The sequence below is a fragment of the Battus philenor genome, unplaced genomic scaffold, assembly GCF_028537555.1.
Source record: "Battus philenor isolate CCGP_79_NKW_IND1 unplaced genomic scaffold, ilBatPhil1.0.hap1 SCAF_10, whole genome shotgun sequence".
In the NCBI taxonomy this organism is placed as follows: Eukaryota; Metazoa; Arthropoda; class Insecta; order Lepidoptera; family Papilionidae; genus Battus; species Battus philenor.
The window spans coordinates 12297385-12315661 of NW_027181662.1; the positions used below are offsets into that span (position 1 = coordinate 12297385).

The 18277-nt window shown below is 34.2% G+C and overlaps 2 protein-coding genes across 2 annotated transcripts; both read right to left on the reverse strand.

Annotated features, from left to right (window-relative positions):
* Nucleotides 1–2418: 2418 nt before the first annotated feature.
* On the reverse strand, nt 2419–12183 carry LOC137923699 (carboxylesterase 3-like). The gene is made up of 11 exons (XM_068766945.1): nt 11984–12183; nt 9833–10026; nt 9055–9119; nt 8387–8524; nt 7890–8171; nt 6851–6920; nt 6453–6602; nt 5235–5459; nt 4243–4380; nt 2952–3243; nt 2419–2668 (listed from the first exon to the last, which is right to left on the reverse strand). The coding sequence occupies exons 1-11, from the start codon at nt 12181–12183 to the stop codon at nt 2440–2442; spliced, it is 1983 nt and encodes a 660-aa protein (XP_068623046.1). The 3' UTR covers nt 2419–2439.
* A 3727-nt stretch (nt 12184–15910) lies between these two features.
* LOC137927116 (piggyBac transposable element-derived protein 4-like) lies at nt 15911–17854 on the reverse strand. Its single transcript, XM_068770921.1, has one exon. It carries the CDS (start codon nt 17852–17854, stop codon nt 16130–16132), a length of 1725 nt encoding a protein of 574 aa, XP_068627022.1. The 3' UTR covers nt 15911–16129.
* Nucleotides 17855–18277: the final 423 nt, after the last annotated feature.

Consider the following 18277-nt stretch of genomic DNA (forward strand, 5'->3'; position numbering starts at 1 on the left):
ACTTAAAAGATAAGGCATTGTGATTTATTTTTAACAATTAAGTACATTTTTAAACTCAATGTAAGGTAGTGACACGATTATCGAACAGAATGCCAATTTATTTATTTTTTTATTTTGTCTCTATACAAATTTATATATGATATGTATTTTTTTTCCAAATAAAATATTATATTAGCTTATAGCATTGTTTTATTTATTACTGTCACATAAATTAAAAAATATATATTTATAGTTTTTACATCAATCGTATATTTTTGTCCTCAGCATAAAATAAACAGATAATTCTTCTATTTAATTTGATTATGACATTGGGATAATTAATTAAAATATAATTTCAAGTGGTGCTACACCTTTCTAATTAAAAATAGTTAATTAATTTTATTGTACTTATTTATTACTGACATTTTTTCGCTATTACAAAGAGTAATACTGTTTATTTAATAAACTAATTTAAAACAACCATATAAATATTGCTTACAAATTCGTTAAGGTAAACAAAACATTCGTTTTGATAAAAAAATATCAATTATGACACCGAATTTTTTTATTTAAAAAAGGAATACGAAGCAGCCTGTGTATTTATCTATTTGCTGTAAGGAGGTATTTAACCTTGTTAGCTACAAATAATTATCTACCGTGTGGAGAAATACCATGACTGTTTATCTGCATAGGTCATAAATATTATTTCGAATGTAAGGTGCCACAAAACTATATTCATCTATTTGTTTTTAATTATCATTCTACAACATTTGCATGCATTTGCATTCATTTCCAAAGAATAAAAGGACACCGTAATTTTATTCATCGAAGGCTGACAGTGGCTCCAAATTAAAGCCCCTTTCTTTCAGTAGTAAAAAATATAAAACATCTTGATAAAATGTGTTCGGAAAGATTTCACGAGCACTTTATTTTGTTCGATATGCATTTCACTCCATTTTATTTTATATTATATACGACCACACGATGGTCGATGATATGGTCCTCTGATTCTAATATATCCCCAAATCCCATCCGTCGAAATCTCAAAAAATGCTGTTTCTTAGTTAGAATTTACAGCTTTAACAGGATTGAAATGGCGTAGCGCTCGCTTAGTGTAAAACTCTTTGGAATAACTACACTACAAGGCTCCTTTAGGAACTTTGGTTTATTATCGACTCGACTGTTGGTCTCCAAGCTCTAAGGTTGTTTAGGCAGACACTCCTTGTAATTACCGTAACATAAACCCCCTTTCGGCTTGCGTTGTCACGGTAATCTCGTTTAGTATAGTCATTCGAAGGCGCTCGAGAAGGCCGTACTTTGTGTAGATTGGTTGTTGTTTTCGGCCTATAACTACACATACATATCTTTAATATTATTAATAAAATGCGTTAACTTTACCTTTTTATCATAATAATAAGCTAAGCGTACAATCGATCGTTAAATGTTTACTTCTTTGTAAAGAGCAATACGTATCTTCGACAAACCTTTGGAATGGATATTACGGAACTAAAAGCGCAGCGTCGGTCACCAAAGATGCTTGATGCTTCCAGTTTCCAACCGAAGTTATTAGAAGTCTACAGGCGACCACACAATACAAGGTCAGCAATTGACGTCCTATGGCTGATATGATGACGATAAAATATCTCAGAAGTATTTTTTCTAACACGGGATTAAAATCTGATCTGATGTTCAATTATATAGATTTCGTTGGGGAAACATTTTTTTTGGAGCCAGTCGGGACACGAGAGCAAGCGAATGATAAAATATGAACGTTCGAGTGGCATCTACAAATCTATTCACTAATGATTCATAAAAAGATAGGAAATTACTTGTCGATTATCAACAAAGTCTTTTTTTAATTGCTTCATGGGTTTTTAATGTTTATCTCTTAAAACTTATTTCCGAATCTAAAGTAATTTATAAGAAAAAGATGGGACTAATTTTCAGCTTAGCAAAGGATGACATTATGCCTCATAAAAAGCGACTGTGGCTTATAAAAGAGAATAACAATGTAATTGGAAATCAACCACCGCAATAAAGAAAACTCACGTAATGCTTTCTCTTAATGGTTTTAGATTTTGATATTCATAGCATACATGTGGCGATTATTCTGCCAATACCGCAAAACGTGCACTTTCAAATAGTCAAATCAAAATACAGTTCCAAATAAGCATTATGCACAATAAAAAAAATATATGAATGAAATAAAATTATTTCATCAATCGTTCAAAATGTAAAAGCAAATTAGTAAATACTTTTTTTCCAATTTTTTTTAAAAATTTCTCTCAATATAATACCTAATGTGATACAACTACGTGTTTCTATATTTAAAAAAAGTTGTATATTGAATGCTATCGACTATTATAAGCGCTATATGTTGGTTATATGTAGAATAAAATGGCTTAATAAAAAATGATAACAGATAATGTATTATAATCATATAATGTATTTTACAATTATTTAAAATCGAAATGGTAGTGGATTTTTCCAATTTAATGGATTCTGTGCCGGCGTTTTATCTTGACCCCGAATTGGCGTTCCCAAAATATTGAGGCCGTTCGTCACGGGCACTGGTAACGCCACAGGGATATTCAGTTTGGGCAGGTTCAACAGACGCCCAAGGAAATCTTTACAAAATGATCCACTGATTCTATCGGCTATATTTCCCCATAATCCCATCTGACAAAATCTGAAAAATGAAATTAAAAATATTTTATATACTATCTAAAATAGTATAATTAGATTTTTGAAATAAAAAGAACTGGTTTTTAGCATCCTAAGGAAAGAAAGAAGGTAAAATTGACTCTAGTTCCAAAGGTGTATATCTAATATCAAATAAACCAAATTAAACTTAATTAAGACATGCAGTCAAGGTATCAAAGCAAAAATAATTAAAATGAACCCAACATGGTTAACGACCAATAATGGTTAATGGATAATTGAAACAAACAATTATAAATATTGCAACTTACCTGAAATTCGAATCCTCGGTAATCGTGTCGCTAATCTTAAGGAACTTTTCGTTTGCTTGTGAAAACGGTAAGAAACCAAACATTTTTGAGTTATTCTTTGCATTTGATGGACTCAAGTTGTGAGCAAATTTGCTGATGATACCTACGAAAGAATCTCTGACGCGCTTGTCTGTGGAAGAGACTTGGAGATCGATTGGATTACCTTCTGCATCCAAAGGCTCGAAAATATAGGCAAGTTCGTCTCCATGGGCCGGCCCTTTGTTTGTTTGTTTCACATTACTATTCCCTTCCTCTGCAATTAAATCATTGTCACGTTTACTGCCGCTAGTAGAACATAAAGAAACCTTATTATATAGAAATAAAAAGACTTTGGTGAAAGTAATTGTTGCTATTACTAATAAATATTTTGCTAGATATTTATTAGTAATAGCAACAATAACTTTCTGAGTAATGTGAATGGGTCTTATCACTTTCTGGTAAAATATAAAGTACCACTGTTCTTTATATTTTACGAGAAAGTGATAAGAATGAGTCTTATCACTTTCTTAGGTCGATTACTTTATGTAATGATTCTATATTAAATACAATGCCATGACTGCGTTAATTATCTAAAGACATCTAATCAGCAGAAACAGGAATTTAGTTTTTAAAGACTATTATGTTTTGGTAGAAGGAACTGAAGTACTGTACTTCTGCGTAAAAGGCCGAATTAAAAAAAGTATTTATTTTTGTATCCTCTTTTCCAATACCCATAATTTCCAATAGAGAGCGGCTTTTTTTGTAAATTTTATTTGCAATTATACAAAGATAATAATATATTTGTTTTACATAGATAGAACATTTCGGTAAAGGAACAAGTGTAATTATTAATAAAATACACAAAACATTGCCTTTTTGCTGGTTACCGGTTTGATGAGAAGAATAACAATTGCTTAGTCATCAGCTCTTTTGTATATCCTATTACGCATAGTAAATTTATAAGGAAAATATAGGTAATATTAAATACCAATGTTGTTTATTTCTTTTTAAATTATAATTTTTTATAAAACCTCAGCAGTTCCCTCAGACGACCTTGTTTACGTCTTCCGATGCTGGATGTAAGTTGCTTCTAAACGGTCCTTTTAAAAATCTATGGAAGCCTATGTACGGCAGTGGGCTTCTTACAGCTGAAATGATGATAATATATTCTGCAACGATTGTAATGACTTTTTTGTAACGTGATTTCGTCACAAAGGCGTGGCGTTTTGCCAAAAGTTTTTTTTAATCGCATTAATCTTTAAAAGCCTCGCACCTGTGAGCGCAAGTCCGGGTAGGAAGTGTGCGCCCTTGCTTAGATTGCCGACGTGCTCGAAGCTATAGAGGAAGGCGGGGCTGCCAGTGCTCCACTCGCGAACCGTCTGGTACGCGGGAAAGTTGAACAACGCATCGTCTGCACATACAAAAAAGTTACCTTAAAGTTACAAAAATAAGATCTTACCAATCATAGTCTCGCATCGAATAATTTTTTACCAAAAATCTTACAAATTTTTTTTTTGATCAAAATAAATTTGTAAAATCATGTTGCTATAACCTAACGTATTACCGCAATATTAGTGGGGTGGCTACCCACAAAAGTGACCTCCGGCTACTATTAGCCGGAGGTCACTTTTTAACTTTCTCAACAATCTACAGGAACCTCAAATGTCAAAAACAATAAACGAAAGTCAAATAACAATACAAACAACAAATTCGAACAGTCCAATATCAAGTAACAAGTCAAATAACAATGCAATTGATTGTACTTTGTCATTGATTGTGATATTGTTTTTGATGATAGGAACTCGTCCAAAGTGTTGCAAGTACAAAATCACAGCCCGTTAACCCCAGCGGAACAGTCAAAAGTAAAAGACATGGTGAAATCCAAATTATTTCCAGCTAACTACAACCTGAGGTCTTCAAATCAATACATGTAGTCTATAAAACATGTTTCGATTCGTCGAGCGTTGTAACTTAAGATTATCATCTAATGTAATTATTAATATCTTCGTCGCAACACACAAATATAAAAGTTGTTATTTCAATTAGGATGATATTCTTTATTTTTATTAGGCCACAATTAGTGCGTAGTATATTGTAAATTACGTCACAAACACTTATGTAAAACAAAAAATAATATTTTGATATATTCGAAATATTATTTATGGATACGAAACTGAAACATTCTGGACAATTTAAATTTAATATTACTAATATATTGGTATAAAAATAAAATCTATTCATAAAATATAGAATATGTTTACGTACTGGCGGCATCAGCTATTTGACTAAGTCCGTCAACCGCCTTCGAAGTGCTGTCGAATAAAGCCTGGTAGTAATCCGGCAATGGCAATAAGGACTCTGCTCCTAAAGACTTCACTGGACTTAAACCTTCGACGCTCTGCACCACGTTGCGTAAACCTCCGATCAGGTCCTTTTTTATGAAGTCTTGAACAGCTCCGAGTTGGTTAGTTAAGAATTTCGAATATTTACCTGTTAAAAAATGTTTAAAATTCTATATTTCATGTTAAGTAATTTGTCTAGCAACGACAATCATTGGTTTTAGAGATATTTTGCTTTCCTTTTACATTATACGACGCTTGCATGTCCCGAAAATAAATACAAGGTCTAACACATATGTCGATTACTACTACTACTACTTTTTACATATAAAGAACAATAATTAACTCTATTTAAAAAGGCACATTACCATTAAGCCTAAAATCGCTAGTGCTAAAAACAGAACAATTACGATGTTAAACAAAGAACATATACAGAAGGCATCTTAATTCTCTCAATCCGAATCAACGCGTGAATATACCGATTGCTTAAATTTTATAGCTTAATAATCAGCACCGGGTGTAAATGTTCGAAATCACTTTGAAATATGTAACATTAATTTTTTTTTCTTGGAATGCGACAGGCCACTACTTCTACAAAGTCTGCAAGAACAAATAGTAAACAGTAATTAATTGCAATTTGGGGTAATCCAAAATATTTAGACGATTTTTCTCACTATATTGTTATTACGTTATTTATTATTTTTGAAAACATTGATTTTTAGATAGCATATACAATACCTTAATTGACACTAAATGAGCTGTACATACAACCCTTTAAAGGTTTTATACCTATAACCAATCACTCCTTATAAAGTCTTTAACAAAATGAATGTTGAAAATGTAAATGTCGAGTTATAATTGAAGTACTCAAAATTAATAATTTGTTATGGAATAAACACTATATCTGTTTTTTTTGTTTCTTCATCATAGGTAAACGCGCACCCTTCCTAAAAAACCTCAGCCTTCAGGTTTCCTCCACAGGTATAAGTACTTCCGTATATCTGCTATAGTTAAAGTAAGTAAAGTTATAAAAATTAAAGTCCCTGATTGAAGAGCCCTCAAGCTTCGTTAATACATCGCTCCTCCACTTCTAACCGGCAGAGCTGTCAAACGCAGGTAATGGTGTACCGAAAGATATGTATACCAAACACTGCTTTAGAGGTTTCCGCGGAGGTAACGCCAGTAAGCAAAGGACAATGCTGACGATGGCGCTGCAACGATTCTGCAGGCTGTTCCGATATCAACGGAGGGAGGGCGCGGCGATCGTCCTTCTCCTCCACGCGCACTCCTGATCCTGTAACCGATATTTTATATTATTTTTTAAGGATTGCCGATAAAATTCAGAAGATCCCATATACACACGGGTCCGTTTCTACACATGAATGTAGTTAACTGCTGTTCTAAATCTTTCAATAAATAGAAAACTCATTCAAAGTGAACATTAATAAATATATTCAAATACAAAGTTATTATTAGAAATTCATAACTAATTGCAATCTGAATTTGACAAAATTAATATTTGATAATCTTATAGATGCATACCAGATCTGCCAGATATTTCATTGATGAACATCTGTGTGTCTACCATTTCCATGTTCATGCTATTATCGGCCTGGAAAGATGTCATAAAGTATTAAATTTATATTTATCTATAAATTACATAAAAGATTTCCACCTACATACAGACTCATTACGATATCTATAAAACTAATTTGGTAAGAATATTATTTAAGATTGGAGCGTTGGTCAGCTAAAAAAGAATTCTACCCGCGAAGCAAGACATTTTCAAACTATAGCTCTAAGAGTTTAAAACAGTCAGAATACATCTTTAAAAAATAATTAGACACTAAATAACAAAATTAACATTTCTCTCGATACGTCATGTAAAGCGGGCGGTAGACAGCTAGTTTATATTACTCAAAACCTGTAATTCTGACCAATACACTGTGAATAAATAATGTATTTTCTTTTATTTGTCTACTTTTGAAGGAAGTCTTCTAGTATTTCAAAGCATTAAATGCATAAAATAGAGAAATTTACAAACATTTCCATTTGATACACCATAAAAGACTGTAAAAAAACTGCTTTGAAACTGCAGCGATGTATTATACTCTTCAACTTCAGCGCTGCCAACAGTAAAAAAACGAATAAAATACTCTTTGCATTTTTTTGTTATATAGTAGTAGTTATAGCAGAAATAAGTAGTAGTAAGCAGTAATAATAATAGTTGCACTAAGCAGTGAGACCAACAAATCTGTGGAAACCAGAAAAGCTAATAGCGCCCAACGTCAAGCGAATATAAAACGTTTGAAGAAAATTCCATTTGTCTTCAGATTATACGCAGAACATGCTGGCACCCAGATTATTTTATTGTTTTATAGTTAAAAGAAAAAAGTAATAACACAATAATAAGTATTTTTTTTAATTTTGTGAAAGCATTATTACAATGTCAGAAAATAAAAATACAACTTCATTGGTATCGTGTGTACTCAAGAGAGACGCACATACACGTCTCGTGACGACGCAACTCGCGAGACTTGCCTCCAAACGGTAACCTATCACTAATCAACCTATCACTAACCTTCAAAATTTCTTCAACTGGAAGCTTCTTCAGGCAATTTATAAGACTCTCAGCGGGCTTTGGTGGGCATCCAGTTTTCACCGCTAGCTCTTTCGCGTGAGCGTATGGGTCCGGCCTGATTGCTCCAGGTGACAGAGGAGTCCCGGAGAGGGCAGCCACGCCGGCAGCGCTTCGCCCTTCGGGTGCCAAGCTTAGGAGTGACGCAGCACTCGCTCCAGACCCTTGGCCCATAACCATAATACGGTTTTTGTCACCGCCAAAATATTCGATATACTCTTGCGTCTGCAATATGAAATCATAACATATCTAAATTGATATTTCTTGCTACTTTAAAATAAATATTAAGCATTATATCCGCTTGAAAAAATGTTAATAATGACTAAAGTTCAAAATAGGATTGATTTAATTTAATACATCAAATAAAACGTAATAAATAATTAATTATTTATTTTCTGAAAACATATTTTTATATAAATGCATTTAAAAGCGACAATTACCCATATCAAGGCAGCTCGTAAATCAAACAACCCGACGTTACCCGGAGCATCCCTTTGTCCTGTGCTCAGGTATCCCAGCGACCCCAGTCGATATTGTACAGTCACTAAAATTGTATCCTTCTGAACCAGATGTTGTCCCTGGAAATAAATTATACACAGTTAAAGAAATATTTTAAAGTATTTACTGAAAGCTGATTCCTTTAATTACACTTGTAAATGATGTAAGACATTTACTTTTAGACTTGTACTTTTTTATGTTTTGCATACCACCGACGAACCTAGCAGTAAACAAGATTTTTACTCTGAAGTATGTAAAATCCTCTAAATTATCTAAAATCTAAAATTTATAATCTAAAATATCTAAATTATACATAAAATACAAATTAGTTACTTTAACCGCCTAGTTTTAGCGATATAGCAAAAGGTCAATCTATAAGCTTAAATTAGATTAAAGAGATTTGATTTGGATGGGGAAACAAAGCCACGCGGCTTACTTGCGATTTCTTCATTGTAATAAGTGGCTCGTTTAATTTTACTCGTCTTACGGGTGACCCTTATGGCTTAATTGGTTCAGTTTCTCCAGTAAGCGGTCTACATGGAAATACTCAATTTTTGACATTGCCTTCAAAGATACAAAATTTAATACGAACTAAAAATCAATTACTCACTCCATACGGAGCAATTGATCCACTTCGATAGTTTCCTCCATGAACGAAAAATACAACAGGACAGCCTGCGAAAAAATAATAGCAACATCGTTAATAAGTCTCGAACATGAAAAAATAACAAAAGCAATTTCAAAACTCTAATAATGATATCATAATTAATATACATGGTAATTATAATACAAGGCCTTAAAATCTGGAGCGGGAACCAAAGACCGTCTGGCGCAGCGTAGGACGCCCCCCTCAAGTTGTCTTGTCAGTTGCCTTAACAACCCTGTGAAGGTTGTCGGGAGACGCTGTATGCTGGTTGCTTTCAATAGCAGTTATTAGAAACCAAGAGAAGAGTCTATATCAAGCTGTGAATGTCATACATCTGAAATGATGATGATCTCTCTAGTGCTATGAGGTTTAGGTGGTTAAGGTACGGCACTGAACTTCCCTAAAGGGACTCCGAAATCAACATTGTCTCAAAAATGACGGTACCTGACGCATGGACATGCATGGGTTTAAGTGTATAGAGGATAGTAAAAAGGACTGCGATTATGTTCCGAAAATAGAACAGTAATTAGCAATCACTGCCAAGGATCTTATTTCGAAGACTCACTTCCACTATAAACTATATACATACACAAAAGCGCACAGTAGAGTAGGATGAACAGAATGAAGAGGTTAACGAACAATTAGACTTGTAATTGAGCAAACTAATATATTTTTTTCAACGCAAAACAAAGAATGTGACAGTATCGATTACTAATAAATACAACATTAGTTGTAAAATCACCTGTTTCTTCTCCCGGCATTTTGGGTGCGTAGATATTGAGACATAAACAATCTTCGTGTCCGATAACTCTTCCTGGGTTCACAGGGTCCATCTGCGGGCACGGCATGCATTGCTTCGTGGCCATCAAGTCTCCTTTTAGGAAACGCCGCAGGGGCCTCTGGAATCTTCTATTACCGAGAGGAGGTTCGGCATACCTAGAAAAAATAAGTTTTTTTAAGATTAACCTACTGTACAAAAGTTTTATTATTTGGTGCTCTGCTGTCCCACCCATCTAAAATCGACTTTTATAAAAATTTCACACAGTTATTTATAACAATATGTTATAAATGTAAGAATTTTTGAAAAAAATTTCAGATCGCAATATTTATAACTTTTTATAAATCAAATTCGAACGCCGCTGTGCTAAATATAAATTTGGGATTTCAAAGCCGGGGCTTTTTATCATTGCTTCCGTTAAAGCTGGTATAATTTGCACAGATAAGTCTAGCCATTGGAATTTCAATAAATATGTTATATTTTATGAAATAAAATCCTCTCTACGATAATTTAAAGTAAGGATAGCCTTCATGCCGGTTGGATAATTTTTCGACAGTCCAACTTTCGAAGGCATCACTTGACATCAGACAGATTTGCGATCAAGCGCTAATCTTATTAAGAAATATACGAAATCTATTATTGATTTTTGAATTAGAATGAAAGAACCCTAAGCTCAGATAAACTGCAGCTAACAGACCCGCAAAACTTCTAATCTCACACGCGTCGTTATACGTAACTAAACCGCCACAGACTTCGCCTTTATGTCTTCCGCCGATTAGCAGATTGCAGACTACTTTAAACCGGAGAACTTATTTGAAATCTGTAAGGAAGGCCTATGATCCACAGTGAACGGCCTGGCGGCTGAAATGTTAATGATACGTCTTTGCAGTCCATAAAACAGAAAGTTTAGAACATCCTCGTTCATTGTTATTTTAATATCCTAACAATTAATTACAATATCACTCAAAAATAAGTTTTATATTTCGGATGCTGCAAATTTTTTTAATTTGCATTTAACGGTCAGTTTTTAAATTTTAAATTTCGTTAAATATTCGACAGTTAGGAATATGTAATTTAATTTATTCAGCTATTTGAGTAAGAGAAAAAGTGCTGTTTTCACTTTTTTTTTCATAAAGGAGAACTTACCTAGAGCATAATGAAGATATGAAATAAAATGTCTGAATTGGTGGAGTCGCGTGTTTAGCCCTTAGCGACTCTTTTGGAGGTTCATTTTTATTTGTGTAGATAGATTTACAGTTAACTGTATTAAATATATTCGAAAGTTATTGATTTAACGAAAAATTAATAAAACAACAACTTAATAATATATTAAAATGATAGAATCATACAGATATTATCACAACGAAGTTAAAGCTGAAAATCATCTCATTTAGTCACATGATGAAAATTCTGCTTTTAACAATAATTTATGTAAATTGTTTTCATAGCGGAAAATAAATAATGTGTTACTTTGTTGTATCAGCTACATGATGTTCTATTATTTGTCTTTTTATGATGTCAAATAATAAAGTCGAAAAAAAATTTTTAAAAGATTAATGGGCACAGGCAAACAATAAAAGAAATACGGAAATTTTGATTGCTGTTGTCGACCTCCTCGTGTGAATAAGGCTACATATTTAGATAGAATCTTAAAGGTAACATGAACCTAGGACATTGAATGGTTACATTATTTTAACATAGTAAGTAACTACCTACCACTACTAACTACCGCTGGCTCGGAATGTTAACCTGCTGAGAAGAGCCGGTTAGAAACTTATCACTATGTCCTTTTTAAATTAAATTTAACAATGCTTGATATACACATTATAATATCAAGTATATAAATGAATTAACAAAACAAATTACAAATATTTCATTCCGCTAAAAACTCTTTAATATGTTTCAAATAAAGTTATACTTTTAATTTTGCATTTAAAACTATGAAGAAGAAGGTCCAAGATATGTTGTGTAACACACGTGCGCATTATTTACGAGAAGACAGCGTATGTTCGCTAGAATCGGAAATGACAATCAAATTCGAGAATCAAATCACGGTTCTATTAAGAATGTGTATTTTTAATTGTATTAAAATGCAAAGAAATGAAACATGCAAACCTTATGCCTAAGAAAATATAATAGCCCCGGTCATCGTTCTTGAAGCCTTCGATACGCGAACTGAGGCCATGTTTCTGGGAAAACACGACCGCAGCGTCGGGCTCCGGGGGCGTTGCTGGGACCCCGCCGACCACGGCCTCTGCCGGGGCACAAGCCTGCGCCACCGCTACTGCGACCACCCACCAACGTAGTGCAAACATCACTAACGATATCCCGCGTTAATGTTCGCGGAAGTCGCTTCCCGTGATATTTATAATCTTGACTACAAAAATTCGGTATTTTATAGATTACTATGTGCCTAAACTAACAGTAGTTGTCAAAGTCGTTATCACAAAAGCCTGGTTTCTGTAATAAAGCGACATTGTTCGTTGGAATGGCTTTAATTTAGCCCACCCATTTCAATTAATCCCAGCAGACTTTGACGTAGCCAGCGATCTCGGGAAGGCAAGCCCGCTGAATCGAGATCAACATGTCTTTACAATGCTACTCCCGTATACGAGAGCAGTACATGAACAACAGTCTTTCCTCGCATTCCCTGCATAGAATGTGTAACATCTAAAGTGAACAGATGTTTGTTAAAAATATAACCAGTTAAAAACCCTGTCACCGGACGCAGTCGGCGTCATTTCAGCTGTTTTCGATAGTCGGCAGCTTATCCTAGGAATTCCATCGTTAGCTTGACAGCATTATTCATTTATTTGACTAACGCTTTTTTTATAAATGAAACAATACAATAGAAATTCCCAGACTTTCTGGTCATAGACAAATAATGATAAGAGTATAATAATTTTGGTAGTAAGCAAATAAAGCTCTATTCACATCACATAGAACCGCCTAATTCATCACCCTCCTTTCATTTAAAAAAAATACTGTCAAAAATTTTCTGACAGTTCTGCACAGTTCAGAAAATTTTTCGGGTACTTTTACCTGCAACCAAAATGTTTCATATTCTCTTCTAAATTTAATTTTCAGCTCCTCTTTAGTGCTATGTATGATAGAGTATGTGTGATCCGTGGAGGTATTTTTAACGCTAGCATATATTCAAATCTGATTTTGAAGTCATCATTCAGGTCAATCGAATGTTGAACGTATCTTAATAAATAATAATCATTAAGGACCTCTAACTGCTACAAGTTTGAAAACGGGGAACATTGAACGGGGAAATGAGCGGAAATCATAAACATCCTTTGTTTTTATTAAAATGAGACTGTCTTGCGATTGTAAGTCATTAATTTTTTGACAAAATGTATGTCTGTTTACAAATTGATTAGGTTTTCTTATAAATCTGGATATTAACTTTACAGAAACTCTAAAACTGATTCAAAAAACGAATAAAACATTCATTAACATACACCTTTCGACAACCAGCATACTCCTGTAGGTAAGAGCAATAACTATGCAATCGATGGAGGTAATTATCATTTTGATCGCACAATTGTGCAAATAAACACTAGTTTAAACAACTGCAGGAGGGTCCTCTACCCTAAATTAAATGAATGCTTGTGTTTGTCAAAGTTACATGGCTATATATACACCTGCGGCAATCTCAGTACCTCATAAATTATAGTCCTTTTACACTCCAGACATTGCTCGATGCCAGTCGGTCGGGACTCAAGAGTTAGCAAAAGATCGATAAAATATGAAGGTTTAAGAGGTAGCTACACGTATCATTCTGGATGACACAGTAAATTGCAATAAGGCGGTCACTGAACAAGACGTGGCTATTTTAACAAAATGGGATTACCTTATTAATTATTGCAATGAAATTGACAAAGTACCGACGGCAAACTGATTGTAATTATTAAAAGCATAACACGGCTGAACTCATTTTAATGTAATGTAAAACTTTTTTTTGAAAATATACTTATATTTCTTTAAATTAAAAAAAAAATAGTTTTAAACTTAAATTCCACGATTTTTTGCATTGTTTTATTACTTTAATACAAGTGACGGGTACATATTTATCTAAACATTGTCATAAATTGTAAGCGTAAAGACACTTATAAAATGTTTTTAATTGAATTATTTAGCATTAGAAAACTGAAATATTCATAATTGTTCTGTACTGAATATGCACTATGCAAGTTTTAATACATAACAATCGTTAAGCTTCTTAAAATTTTATCTGCTTACATTAATACAAGCCAATATTTAAGTCCTTCGCTATCGAAAACGGATAAATTCCGTAAGTGGGGATCTCGCTCATTAGTCGCATCATCCAGTCTCCCGTGGTCCCCAGGGCGTCCACCTAGACTACTTTTGGAACTAAAGACGAAAAATTACTCAAAGCATATTTTACAAAAGCCTTTCTGGGTTTTATAGCTTCTTCGCACTCTAAGTCAAATGTGACGGCTGATTGTATTGACCAATTTTGTCCCATTTTTCTCGACTAATTGATATCTCGGTTGCTGGAAGAAAGTGTCTCTTTTCCGAAGACCTTTAAAGAAATGATACGAGAGATGGGAAAAGATCGTTCTGAATCGCCGGAGTTGTTCCACTACAGAAATTATATGCTTCGAGAAGTGCGTTTATGGTGGTCAAGTCAAACCAAGATAGCCAGTGCCGTTTAGGGTTCTGGTATGGAGACTACAAACCGTCAAGGGTAATTCAAGACTTCTACATACGACGTGGTTAGATGACCACGTCAGGGTTGGGCTCTGAACTCATGCAGCTTCCAACCGGTTCTATTGAAAATCAGTGGATGGACTATGTAAAGTAGGGGACGTTCCACGACTGTAATTATTGTGATGATATTCTCCATTCAATGCAAGGAATTTGATGTAAGTAACAAGTAATTTGTGTAATTGTAACAAAATTATTAATTAATAAAAAAAATAGTTTAAGACATTTTCTTCATGGAAACTGAATTTATTTGTAAAAATACTGCAGTGATATCAAGAGTAATAACTCATTGTCACTATATTTTTTAACTTAAAATAGATAATACATAATATCTAGACCTTAATGATAAAAATATTCTCAGAGAATTATTATCTACCACCTCATACAAATGTCTGCGAATCTATTTCTTGTAGTGACGTAAAAGTAACTGCAAATTAATTATTACACGTCGAATTGATCGGTGAGGGAAAAGTATTACTGCGTCACTCTAACTCACACCCGTTATAGAGAATCAAACGGTATATGAAATACTTATGGCAGTTTTTTTCTAATTCTAATTTGTATCACTAAGGTTTGTTTTTTACAAAAAAAAATACTCTTTTACTAAACGCAGACAGTTGGAAGAGGGTTGTCGGTATTTGATACGGATCTTTCTTCTCCCAGCTGCGAGGCACGACAGCGTTTTATCATTAATTACAATTATTCTTATACAATTTCTCTTATGTGTAAATACAGCTAAAATTTATATACATAAACAATACAATTTGAAAGTTTTGCTCAATTATACATTAATTGGTACATTATTTTATCTCAAGTCGCTGTTCAAGTGCTACAGACCGTTAAATACCATGAGGGTGAGAACAATGTACCGGGCCAGCTCATCAGGTTTATTCCCACAGAAAAGAAAAAATCCCACAGTACATTCCCAAATGAAAGATTAATGCATGTTTAGCTTTATGCCGCGCCGCTTAACAGCTTCACTGCCAGTATCTTGAACATAGGAGTCAGTCACAAGCCGACATTCTTTCTTGTTGTTTATTTGTTTAAAAAGGATTCAAATTTGGTTAATTAAATATCATTTGAATATATAAGGTAATTAAATTAGAAAAACATCACGAACCGGCAATAGGAAATTCTCACTATCAGTGCCAGGTTTCGTGCCGATCCTGATTTTACAGACTTTACATAAATCGTCGATTATTTTTGTAATCATTTTTAAAACATGAATAATTTATGAATCAACAAACTTAATTTTTTTTTAAACTTAAATGAAAATCATAAAAAAGTAATATTAGCTGACTTATTCTAATAAACTGTGTTCTGGTTATATTCAATTGGCGCTGGACGCGCGTTGTCAGCCGTTCTGGGTTTTACAGCTTCTTCGGACTCAGGACTCGCGGATACTAAATCCGCGAGCTAATAAGTAAAAAAATCTACGTCAGATGCGTCGCCTGACGTATTGTATTGGGTAATTGTTATGTTTTCGGTTTCGGAAAAAGTGTGATCCTATCCTCCGAAGACATTTTAGCTGAAAAATAAATTGTGTTCGATGTGGTATTTATCAAAGCACTCTGGACAAAGTCCAGGCTTTTCAACACAGGTAACACATTGGTAGGACGTGTCTGTGCGTTTTTTGTTCTTGTGACACTGACGACACATTTTTCGCTGTATCCTGCCTCTTGCATTCGTCTCAGTAATTTTACGAATGTAATGACGTGACCGGACTGATCTTAATGAGACGCCTACTTCCGGTTCTGATTTTACGGGCAGCAAAGTATTTATTATGTTTAAACGATAATCGTATAAGGTCATCTTTTTTTGACCTGAGTATTGGTTATAGATTTTATAAGAGTTTATAAAAAGGAGTTGTAGCGTGTGAATTGCAATTTTTAAATACCATCTAAGGGTTTTCCTCTCACATGGGTAAAATGCAAGAAGTTGATCCTGCCTGTCAACTCCAGACATGAATTCGTTGTATTTCGCTACAGCTTGAGGTTTCTTTTTTGTCTGGCCACGTTTATTTACCACAGGTACCATTTTATTTGCATACTGGTTTGTTATGTACATTACGGGGCGTTTGTCTTGCCATTTACCTATGTGAACCCCTTCTCGGAACAATGACACGTTTTCACCTTTTTTTAACTTCTTTGCGGTCACTTCAATTGGATTATCCTTCAAATTTTTACGCAATGTACCTGTACAATAAGTGTTATTTTCCAGAAGTCGTTTAGCCAAGCCAAAACTGTTATAAAAATTATCTATATAAAGTTCATGGCCGTTTCCCAACTTTCCTTCCATTAGATCCATCACTACTTTTTCTGCATGACTTTTTCCAGATGCATCAATATCTTTGCCACCAGTATATACATGAAATCTTAATATTAGTCCATCAGGTTGGGTGAGCATGTATAACTTAACACCGTATTTTTGGGGTTTATTTTTGATATATTGTCGCCCTCTAGGTCGTCCCCTCCAAAGCACCATGCTCTCATCTAAAGATAATTCTTTACACGGGTAATAACAATCCTCCATCTTTTTATTAAAGTAATCAATCATGTTTCGGATTTTGTAAAGCGGGTCTTCGCTTTCTGATTCCGAAGTGAAGTGCAAGCATCGCAATATTAATAGAAACCTATTTCGAGACATTTGCTGCCTAAAGATTGGAATGTTAAAAAGTCTATCAGTTTTCCAATAATCTTGGAGCCTATTGAGGTTAATAGTACCCATATGAAGCAGTAAACCAAGAAAAATTTTTAATTCTGGGATAACAAGCTCTTTCCAGTCTTTTATTCTGCCCTTAACAGATTCATTTACGGATTTTAATCTTTTAGCTTGAGAATTTGTTTCCGTGCAAATCATAGAAAGTAAATCTTGGTCGAAAAAGTAATCAAAATAATTAATCGGTTCATGTCCGTTGACCACACCGGAAAAAGCGTTGATTTTGTTAAAATGCAAGTTCTTCATGTCACCTGTACTTGTCCAGTTTGATGAAGACCCGCTAGTAGATGGTTCATCCGGCCTCGGTCGTGAAGGAATAGGCTGTAACTCGATATTTACTAGTGGGAATTGCTCGAACGTCAAGCCTTCCTTACAGTCTTCGTCTGACGAATACTCAACGGAATCACTACCCGGCTGATTTTCTTCGTCACAATTTACAAATAATTCCTCTTCAATATCACTATTTTGTAGGTACTCCGGTTCGACCACCCTTTGTTTTTTTGCACGTGGCGGACCCTTTCTCTTACTCATATTGCAGGTGCAATATTTTTTTTATAAAAGATAACTTACAACCAATAGTTCGCCAACGAAGTTAGGACGTTCAAGCGCAGTGCAGATACGTTAGCATGTTAGTTCGCGCGATGCCGACACCGTACTGGCGCATAAAAATCGGTTGTTGGCATCTCGCGCCGGCGCGAGACCGGCTCCGTACCGTGCAACCCGCACCTCGCGCTGGCGCGAGACTGGCAACTAAGTTGTTAAACGCGTAATGAGGGTAAACAATAATGATAACATTCTGTAAAAATATTTCAAGGTTTTAACCATTTTACTAACCGGATAACTTAATATAATTAAAAACCACGTGTATACCTTCAGAGGCTTTAAAAAATTTATTATATGATTTAAGTTATATTTAGTTTCGTTAACTTAGAAAAAATATTTTTTAAGAAAATG